The 11,519-nt window shown below is 37.7% G+C and overlaps 1 protein-coding gene across 1 annotated transcript in view; it reads right to left on the reverse strand.

The window, feature by feature from the left end:
• Positions 1 to 728: 728 nt before the first annotated feature.
• RWDD3 (RWD domain containing 3) overlaps positions 729 to 11,519 on the reverse strand; it is an 11,705-nt gene continuing 914 nt past the window's right edge. Inside the window, exons 2-5 of the mRNA XM_017729589.1 lie at positions 11,225 to 11,305; positions 5,818 to 6,296; positions 4,991 to 5,106; positions 729 to 4,892 (exon numbers count right to left, since the gene is read on the reverse strand). Of these exons, the coding sequence (XP_017585078.1) occupies positions 4,778 to 4,892; positions 4,991 to 5,106; positions 5,818 to 6,296; positions 11,225 to 11,305 (791 nt within the window). The 3' untranslated portion in view covers positions 729 to 4,777. The remainder of the gene's footprint in view (positions 4,893 to 4,990; positions 5,107 to 5,817; positions 6,297 to 11,224; positions 11,306 to 11,519) is intronic.

Genomic DNA, 11,519 nt, shown 5'->3' on the forward strand with positions numbered 1-11,519 from the left:
AATGTATACATATAAAGAATCATAGATATTTACAATGGGAAATACTAATAAAATGTTGACCCAAATTCCACGATCAGCTATGTTCTAAAATAGGATACAAACAGATTACTGGTATCACATCATGAAACACAAAGAAAATTTAAAAGTGCAGCAGTTGCTACCTTATTAGCATAAAATTAAAGCATCTGAGTGCATAATTAACTCAAAACATTAAGGGATTCATTTTTAGAGTCCAAAGAATTCCTTAAATTAATGTATTTTAGGCAAATTTTTCTGTCACCCTGAAGAGTTCTCTTCACTGAAGGTTAATACTTTGAAGTTAGACAACATAAACTAATATAAAAGCCAATACATGAACAACAGCTGCAAAATGCTATCAGCATATTTATATTCCAAGTTCCGTTTATGTCTATAATTAAGAATATAAGCAATCATAACTCTTGCATAAGATAACAAAAAATTAAGTATACATACAAAATACAAAACCGTAACAGAGTGCTGCATGTGTTACACACAAAAAGACAGGATGATAATGCTTAGTACTACTGTAAGATATATTAAAGTTGATTCCAGCAATTGCACTATTTCATAATATAAGCAATTTCAGTCTCAAACTCTGGCAGAAACACAGTGAGTGCAACATTTCATCATCTTATTTCAAATGTACTATAGCATGATTAGGTTCATATTTTCACAGATACAGCTGAAAAAATCAAGGGACACTAGGCTTTAAATCATCCATATGCAGGGTTTATTAAACTATTTTTAAAAGAAACAACATAAACAAAGTATTTTTTCCACTATGAAGTTTCTTAAGGCTCATTACAGTACTTCTGCATATAATTCATACTAATCTCAGTGGGTTTGGTGGGTTATTCACATCAGAAGTAAGAGACAAATGATCTTATTATAGGAAAATGAGATGTAACTACAAAACCACAAAAATCAGCCTTATTCACAAAACAACCAAATCTACTTTCAGTTATTTTTAATTTATTATGTCAAGGATTTTCATATATGACTTCCTGCAGTGTCTTCTCCTCCCTCTAACACCAAATAACAAATTCGGGAGTAGAGGGGGAGGAATTAATGAGACTGAATAAGTATGAAAAACAGGTAAATCCCTAATACTGATGTCCCCCATTTTTTCCCTTCTCTGGATCTTTCTTGTTTCCTTAACCCATTTTTTCTTTTGTTCACACTTAATAAGCCAAAGTATTCAAAAAGACCAATCAAACCTCAGTTTTGTCCTAAAAAACTTGATTCTTCAAGTTGTCAGTCCTATGGCAACATCTTTCCTTTTAGCCTGATTTTTAAAGGAAACTATGGTTATAAATCTGTGCTGTCCGTACAGAAGTAAGCGTTATTTACACTACAAAGTCTTCCTAGAACTTTTGAATTTAAGTCACTTCAATTAAAATGAGAGATTAACAAGCTGAAAGAAACCAAGTACCTACAACTTTGATGAAAAAGTTAACAGGTGGGAAAATGCTATTCATATTTTAAAGATTTATGCAAGCAATAATCAATTTACGCACAATCAATACCAGGCACTGGGAAAGCCACCTGGGAGAACACCATCAGGAATGTATCTCTGGCAGGGAAGGCTTCATGTGTGCTATAGCTTAGAAACTAGCAAGGCCACAGGAAACAAGGCTTTACTAACCATGCTGTTTGAAGAACTATTTATAACACAGTATCTACAAGAAAGCTAGCTTCTAATTTGTTAAATCATCTTTAATTTGTGGATTTCTTCTTCCTTTCAACTGAATTGTCAGATTCTGATAGTTACATACACTTCACTAACATTTTAGACACTGATATGCATTTTTTTCCCTGCATCTTATTCTTCTGTATCTGTGCATTTTGTTCTTGTGTGTGCTTCGATTCCCTTGGAAGGCAGAACATGCACCACAGGACCCATTTTGATGACTTTTGTGCCCCAGAGGCTTGTAGGCTAGCTCATCTCTTTTTACAATGAATGCAAACAAACCATCAGTTAACAGACAGCTGCAACATCCTTCCAAAAGAACAGCCTTTAAAAATATTGTTTACTTGTCTGAACAGAAGATATCCTCCTACCCTTCAAAGTAAGTGACTGTTTGATAGGGAGGAAAAGCACTTGCTTTAACAGAATCAGATTGACATCAGTTTTCATGTACTCTGCTGTCTGAACCGTACCAAGGTGATCAGATTTGTAATTCTCCTGAAGCACATCAAACCAAGCTAAAAAACTGTAGTCCTTTCCTACATTGAACTTGTGGATTTGTCCACTGTAAGCTAGTGAATAACAAATCCAACTATGGTAAAAATCCATTGTATAAAATGCATTTTCCAACTCCTGAAACACAGAAATCATCTAGCTTCTTACAACAACTTCATTTTGGCAGGATGATGAGTAAATGATCAGGAGAGAGCTGCAACTTACCCAACTGGCACTTTTTCTTTTTAGTTGGCTGTTGCAGAATGCCAGCTCTGACCAAATAGTTGACTAAGAAGGCATCAGGCAATAAAACTCAAAAAAATATATGGGTTTATATTCAAGTGCAACTGGCAATCACTGATGGCCACAAATGGCTTTTCTAGTAGGCAGGAAAACTTTAGTAAGTCTGCATCTAATCTTGCAAGAAAGATGATCACAACAACTTACGCCTCAATTATTTTTGAAGTCACATGCAATTTGAGATCACATGAGTAGGTATGCCATTCAACCTGATTCCTAAAATCAGTGGATTTACAATGCATCTGGCAAAATCTGACAACATTTAGTTTTGCAGAGAGATACTGATTATGTTTTCTTATGCTGTACATGCATAGGCCTTTTCTTGAGTTTGATACTTGTCAGATCTGTCACACAGTATGAGGAGAGAGCCTCTGAAGCTTTTCAAAACTTTATACTGCACTGACACACAATTTTTCAACAGATATTTTACCTGAGAACAGTTTGATTCTGGAAACTGTAATTTAAAATACATGTTATTTTAATATTTTAAAGATACTTGTGTTTTGTTCTTCCTTATAAAAGCAAGAATTCATCTTCACATACACTTAAAATGATAGAAAATTAGATTTCCTGTCTCTCAGGAAGCCATTTCAAAATAATATAGAACAGATTTGTAAAACCTGTTCAACCCAGTCTGTTTTCTACTGTGCCTGAAGTATTGTACTGATAAACATGAAAGACTCATTAAGAAGAACTTTGCTACTATCTCATTAAATTAGCATCAGTCCCTAAAATAGCATGCAGCATACATATTTTAGACACTCTTTATTAGGAAAATTACCAAACTCCTGAAAAACTTCAGAAACTTTCAAACAATCTACAACCCTTTATGCATCTGTTATCTCAAACAGTGAAACATAAAATCTTCCCAGTCTGCTTTAGTTGCTTACCTAGAATATACAAAGAAAGAGGTATGATCTCATGGTCTGAGTATGAAACAGGAAATCAGATCCTACATAATGATTAGCCAAACTGCACTTTCGGAACTAAACAAATTGCACTGGTCTTCCCCCAGCAGAATGGAAATAAATTAGTTTATACTGAATTGATCAAATCTGTTTAATTAACACAAAATACATGAGACATTTGGCTTCTGGGATTGAGTTTTAGAGAGCAGTAAAGCACATGTTTAGCTACATGCTAAAACCAACTGAAGTAGCAAATGGCAGTGCTAAGTTACTAAGAAACTCATGACTGCAAGATTTTTATTGCTAGATAATTTATCTAGTCTTGCTACAGAATGGCTTCAGGTAAAATAAAAACCAAGGGATACACATTAATAATCCTAAGAAATAAGTATCCAATTCTCCCTAGGTAAACAGAACTTGCACAACTTGCACAATTTATAAAATTATGCATATAATTGGTAACACTATACAGATGTAAAACACAGACTACTGATAAAAAAAGAATATGTAAGTTGGTCAAGGCCAGTGACCAATTCAAAAAACCCAAACAAACCTTGACAGAAGTCTTGAAAGACAGAAGACTGAAGTCTGTATATAAACTGCTCCAACAGTTTAATTGAATCAAGATATCTAAAGCTGCACAGACAGTAAAACCAGATAAAGTGTAAAAAGACATCTGTAAACTATCAAAGAAAATATTACAATTGGCTTTAACTCAGCTTTTAATCAATTTAAATCCTCCATGTGGGTGTTTTTATGCATTTTAAAATAAAAACTAATATTCAAAAAGACACTTCTAAGTTTTTTCAGGCCCCAAGTGACATGAGCTTTTTCTTCAAATCAACCATCTAGCATTTACAGTCAATTAAATGGAGAGAATGAAAAATTAGCAGATGAACTCTTAAGGGATATTAAGTGTACGCTGTCCTCACGTATTCAAATCTGTGTTTGCTATGTTTCTTTATAGAAATATCTTCATATAATCTTACAAAGCAAAATTAATCATGCTTTCCAGCAGGCCATTATCAATAAACTCTACCATGAGAAGGAACAAAACATTGAAAAACAGGGACTGCAAAACAGAGTCTGACTAGAAGACTATGTTTTTAACATTATTTCTTCCCAATCTCTCATGCTTGCCATGCAATTATCACAATCAACATCACATTGGTTGGAAAAAGCTATTAATACATAAATGCCAAAAAATTATCAGTTCTTAATGTGCCCCCTTCTTGCAAAAGGATGACTACTACTGGTATTTTTTGCAGAAATGCTTCAACATTGTTTGCCACAAGTCCTTTCATCTTCCATCAGCATCTGCAGTCAACTACTGCTTTGGTCAAAGGTCCAGTGTTTTCTTTTAATTTTATTTAAAGAGAGGAGGGACAAACTCAGAGAAAAGAGTTTTAAGTCCTGCAGCTTCAAATTCCTTTTGTAGCTCCTCCAGTGCTGAATATTCTTTGATTTCGAATGTCTGAAACCTACATTGTGAAAGAGGAAGACATGAATATACCTAGATTTGTCAGAATGTAATTATCAATTCTGTTACTTTTCTATCCACAACAGTACTAAATTATACCTTTTATGCTGTGACTGTATTTCTGTCTCACACAGTACACTCATCATTTTCTCTTTGCATTTCTTTCCACCTGAGTCCACATCCACCTTAGAAGTTTTCTGAAGAATCAAGTACTCCTAAAAGACAAAAAAATCCCAAAATATTACATGCCACCTAGTATTTTCAAAGTTTAGTAAAATAAAAAAGCCCATTGAAAACGTAGACTTTTTTTCAGAACATAGCAATCAAACTTTGAAAGTGCCCATCCCAAAAAGTGCATGACTGCTTCTATTAATCAGTTTTAAGTTAAGTGCATGCCTAACTGATTTAGAGAACATGATTAGAAAAGCCAAAACATTCTCCTCCAACATCACCACCAAAACCAACCTAATGCAATGGGAGGTCAAATGTACAGGCAAAAATTTCAAAGCCCAGGCATGCAGTAGCAGCACCATGTGGTTTTAAGTCAAGGAAAGAGACAGTTAGCAATGAGTTAGAAATATGTCTGTTATTAACTTCTCACCAAAAAATTTTCAACTTTCTGGGGCATTTGGGAAATACAGGAAACTGAATCTAGGCATATTAAGGTCAGGGAAAAAAGGGATACAGGGTATAATTACAGTGGGAAGCAATGCAATACAGACCACAGGTGTACAGGTATCACTGTAGACAGAACAGAATACCTTCTTTTTTTTAAATACAGAATAAAGTTGCTGGGCCTTCCTACTCTGATAATGATCAATTTGTTTCCAAAATTGTTAATCTTAGAAAAACACACACAAAATATTCAGACATGGAGGTTTTAGTGGTAAATCAATAGAACTAGTCAACATTCATTGCTCCTGCACCTTAATGCTGCTCCTGTCACCCTGAAGAAGAATCAATATTATCTTGCCCATGAACATCAGTCTTCCAGTCAGCCTTAGATTTGAGGCCCATTTTTCCACAGTTTTCACATATTTTGCCTTTGCTCTCATGTGATCTAAATGCAAAAGGAGCATCCAGATACCATCTTCTGTTCCTTTTGACAAAGCAGTTTTTTCATTGCAAACTGTTGCTGATTGCTTAATGACATCTTTAAGATGCTGCTGTACCCAAAGAATCAGATCATGCACCATGGGTTCAGAAAGATGCTTCTTTGCTTGTTCAAGTAATTTATCTTTCACGTCCATGCATTGGGCCCTTGTAAGCTGGTCTGAGTTAACAGAAATATCCGGTAGAGTTGATGGGTAATTGACTGGTAAATGAAATAACAGCTTTAAAACTACATCTGTATCCAACACTTCTTTCACACTGATTTGAATTCTAAATGAGATTCCATGTGTTTCTGGAAAATATTAAAAAAAAATAAACATTAATAGTTTGCTTGAAGTTGAAATACATATATATCACTAAATCATGTTATTTTCTTTAACAATTCAACACAAATAACTGCCATTTCCTCTAAAATAAAAGGAGGTGATTTTTTTTGCAGGGTGGGGGCTTGCAACCAATGGCTCAAGCTATACCTGCAGGGAATCCTGAAATGAAACACTTCCGTAGCATAGTAGAAAGAAAGTTATTAACACATTCTAAAAAGCATTCACACCTTTTGGCTCTTTCAAAGTCTAGACAAGCCAGTAATAAAGAATTGTCTCTCTCAAACACATAACTCAGCTTCTACAACTCAACAGCAAAAGCAAGGACAACTGAAAATAGAGACTCTGCTGGATGGACTCAGCACTGCTCTAAGTTTGCTCCTAAAGAAATCTGTAAGACTTCTAACACCAATACTAATGCAAGGCAAACAGACTTGCACGGGGTATTTTTTAAGACAATCATTCAAAAGCAGTTCCACACTTAGGAGAGACTTGGAAAGAAAAAAGTCAGATTCTTTGTCCCCTACAACTTGCAGAAAAAATATGCTTTAATCTTTTCTGCCAACTCCTCTACAACAGTTGCACTGACATAAGGAAAACATCTCTGTTGGACACCTGACCCTAGATACCACATATATAAATATGCATGTACTCATATTAATGTATGTTTATATATCTTCATATCTACTCAAAATATGTTGCAGGTCTACTTAAGAATTATTTTCAGAGTGAAAAGGATACACACAGTATGCAGCAGGAAAAGCTAAAGACAACATCATCCTGATAAATCATAAAATCAAAGGTGCTTAATATGAAAGTTATGTACAGTCATTCATGAAATAAAACCTTCTTAACTGAAAGTGTCACACAAAAACAATACAAAACTTGACAAAGTGAAAAGCGGGGACAAAGACCTAACCTACTTTTGCTCCTCTGCCATGAAGTAAGAGCGTATCAATCAGATAAAAGATGATCTTCTTCAGATGTTCTCTGCTTCACCACTTTGATGCATTCTAAACACTTCACCCCTTTTCTTTCAAAAATTGCTAAAATGTCAGGTTGATTCACTCTATGAGGGCAGGAGAAGCCAGATTTGAAAGGCAGATTAGAGCAGAGCTGAGTTTCAGAGCAGGTCTTTTGAAGTGACTTGTGCTCTTCCCCCCGTACCTTACCTTACCTTCCTTTACACGGCAGTCAGTTGAATTATGTTTGATTAGTATTGCTGATCCCACTAACCAACCTCTCACAGTGCCCTCTATGATTTTATATTTCAAATCTACTAAAAAAGTGAAAGAACCTAAAAGTGACTTGGACAGACAGAAGTACTTTAGAGAGCTATCCAAGGGCTTGTTTCCAAACCTCCTTCCTGGGTCATACAAAGAACTCTCAAGGTCAGAGAAGCCACAAAGTAAAATCAGAAAACCCTCCAAGCCCAATAATCAAATCTAGCAGTACCATGAAGACCACCACCTTCAAACATCTACATCACTACCTAAGACTCAAATCCAGTGGTGAAAGCAGTAGATGCAGATCCATTGAATCCAATGAAATCACACCCAATCATGCCTGTCCTTATGGGCACCATATGTTAAAAGAGTCGCTTCCTGTCAACAGGAGTTTGTCTTCAATCCTCCAAGACCCTATCAAAGGCTCCAGACTACTTTTAGGGCAAATGCATTCCTCAGAAAAACACCAGCCTTGGAAGAGACCCTTGCAAGTGGTCAGTAGCTACAGAGGAGGACCTCAAACCTTCCCATTTCAATCTCTGTCTTCTGCTGTCCTGACAAATGTCTCCTCCTGGGCCCCAGCAGCGGTAGCTCCTCTGCCATTATTCCAGGCTCAGCACACATAACCACAGACACGGGCAGAAAAGCCTGTCCCGTGCATCCTGGGGCCGCGGTCACCCCTCTGGCCACCACAGAGGTGTCTGCACACACAAGCATTGCACCAGACAAAGTGCTGCTACCCCATGCCCTTCAGCTGCCCCCTCTCAGGGTAGCCCCACCAGGTACACAGCCAGCTGGCATCTGGCTGAACGGGATTAGCATTATTGTACTTCTCCCCATGAATCACTTTATTTTAAACTATGTCATCAAGAGATTTTAAAATGCACAGCCTATACAAATTGAAAAATACTACTCTATTGCCAGCTTAATTACAGTGACAGAAAAACATGTTACCTTTCTGATAATCCTCCTAAGATTTTTCCACTAGCTTGTCACAACAGATCTCACCACAGCTCAGAAGTAACAGAGGGATAGAGAGGCCAACCCTGCCCCTTTGACAAGAGCCTCCTGCTGCAGTGATCTTATCTTAAGCCTGCAAAAATCTCACACCTTTCCTTGTGATGAACTAATCTGAAGGAAGCAAAACAGCCTCGCATCCCAAGGTGTATCACCCTGAGCCATCGGGTAAAGCCCAGCCGTGCTCATTTACATCTGCTTCAGACTTACTTTTAAAAAGAAGAATCAGGTCAAAACCTTTGCAGGGCTACAGCATCTAAAGTTTATTTAAACCTTGCAGCATCCCTTTTCTGCACCAGCGCTGCAGACACTGGCAGAACAAAGAGCAAACCACCGGCGCCCTGCGCAACCTGGCTCCAAAGAAATATTTCCTTTGTTTGCACATGCTACAAGGGCCGAGTTGTCTTCACAGCAACACAGCAATTATTTCTGAAATAAAAGGTTGGGTATGACTGTTCTGCTGGCATTTAATGTGCTAATCAGACTAAACTCAATACATTTTAACTCGTTTTCCCCCATAGCTGCATGCTTATCAGTATATTTAGCTCTAGCATACTTCAGATTTTTTCTTATGTTCCATGTCAACCAGACAGATATCCCCCTCCTCTCCTGCCCAAAGGCATTTTATGCAACACATGCAGTCTATTTTTAAATTCAGAAAATGGCACCTACTAACGTACAAGCTTAGAATATCTAAATATACTTTTATAGCAAGCTTGGTGAACAGACCAAAAGAGAACAGATTAACAACTAAATTACGGATTTCTATCTGTAACACTAATCTTTGCAAATAGATATGTAAGGTAAAAAAGATATGCTATAATTAGTTTATTTAAATTCATCCACACATTGGTTTTGATAAAAACACATTTTGCATTCTGAATACTTCACTGTTGAATTCCAAAAAGCCAAAGTTTTTACCATACCAAGAGACCTGTAAAAGCATTCTCTTACATTCCTCAACACCATGAATCCCCAATGGCCTGCTTTTTGATCCCATGGATCTACACACAAATTACTCTTAATGTCTTAGAGATTGTATAACATAACAGTCTTCCTGGAAGTTATGTCTGTGCACCATTTGTCAATGACAATTTACATGGTTTGAAGAGATAAAGGAAATGTAAGGTAATGACTGAAGCAAAAGTTAATTGTATACTAGAGGATTCTGCAATTCCAACAAGTAAATTCCAAGAGGATGAAAAATACCAATAATCATTGTTGTAAAGAATCTTTTCAATTCCAGCAGAAAACTACGTAAATCAATCAAATATACCTGATCCTAACGTATCATGAACACAGCGTGGTTAAAGGCCCTCCAAGGTCACATAACATTAATATAAATAAAATAGCCTGTTCCTATTGTGGACTTGTGACACCTCATTTTATGTACAGGAAGGTTTCTAAACCTCTTACATTCTGGCAACTTATAAACACAAAATCATTTTTCCATATATGAAGCACAGAGAAGAATGTGCCTATATTTCTCAACAGATTTGGAGGAACAGACGTGTATATGCAATGTTCAGATACGCTCACATTTTTTAAAATTAACATCTGATAAGCCTGGATACTGTTTTTTTAAACTATGCCCAAAATTAACATTCTTGAACTTTTTCACTCAAAAATAAAGCTCAGTTGAAACATTTCATCAATCATATTTTAAAGATACAACCCTAAATACCAATTTTTTTAAAAAAAAGGCAGAATAGCATGCCTGCACTGGAGCAGGCGGTGCATCATGCATATTGAGATACAAAATTCTGGTTTTAGATTACTGTGATTAATTGTGCTCCCTGCAGACACTAATGTCTTCATCCAACCTCTCCCCTCAAGCACAGTCACCTACAACAGGAACAACTGTCCAGGACAATATCCAGATATTCTGAATATCTCCAGTGAGGGAGACTGCACAGGCTCTCTTGGCAACCTCCAGCACTCAGTTACCCGCACAGTAAAAACGTGTTTCCTTATCAATCCTAGTTCTTTAGGGCTCGATACATACATGTGCAGACAAAATCTGACACCAGACCACTACATCCATCTTTAGCAGCATTCCCCAGGACTTCACTGCAGTCCAACCTGCAGGAAGCTCTCCCTGTCCATCACTCTGCTGGGGAGCAGCCCTCTGCAACAGCTCCCAGGACACTGGGGACCTGTGATACAGAATATAGGCATATTCTGTGTGCATATGTGCATGTGTATCTCTCCCCAACAAATACATAAGAGTTGTCACATCTGTGGTAGGCACTAAGCAAAATTTACTAATTGTCTGGATCTGAACAGACACCAACACTTGCATATCCAGCCTGACAGCAGCTGCTATTATACACTGGAACTATTGAGATTCATTCTCCCTTGCTGAAGGGGCATCTTCACAGCAGTGTACAGTGCAGACTGATAAAAACCATCTCTTAATACTACGTTCTGATCAGTGGCCACCAAGACTGTTGCAAAAACCATGGAGGCGTCCAGGCTTCCAACATTCCTTGCCTACATCATCCAGCAGATGATGGGGGCAAGTACTACCAACCTGATCATTCCACCTACAGCAGACACATCAGCCTCGGTACCCCGTAAAACCTACAGCCGTACACATCTTGCTGAAGCAGGAGAACATCTGGCACGTCACAGTGCCCCGGTGGTCACCTTACCCCAGAAAAATACAGAGATGACCCAAGGCTTCTCATGCACTGCAACAGCTGTACTCCTAGTCAGTCTTACCGGATAAACACCTGGTCTTCTTAACGCGTACAAGATTCACGTGCTTGTTTACCTAGAGGGCAGCCAGCCCATTCTCAGGCTGCCCCTCGCTTGCCCCCAGGGCGTGCAAGGGCCCTGAGAAGGTCCCTAACTATAACCGAGCAGGGCCCGCTGGGCTCCGTGTCCCAAGCGAGGCCGGCGGCACAGACACGCGGTGGGGCAGGGACACGCGACAAGCGGCAGCAG

Source organism: Corvus brachyrhynchos, unplaced genomic scaffold (genome assembly GCF_000691975.1).
Source record: "Corvus brachyrhynchos isolate BGI_N302 unplaced genomic scaffold, ASM69197v1 scaffold101, whole genome shotgun sequence".
Lineage (NCBI taxonomy): Eukaryota > Metazoa > Chordata > Aves > Passeriformes > Corvidae > Corvus > Corvus brachyrhynchos.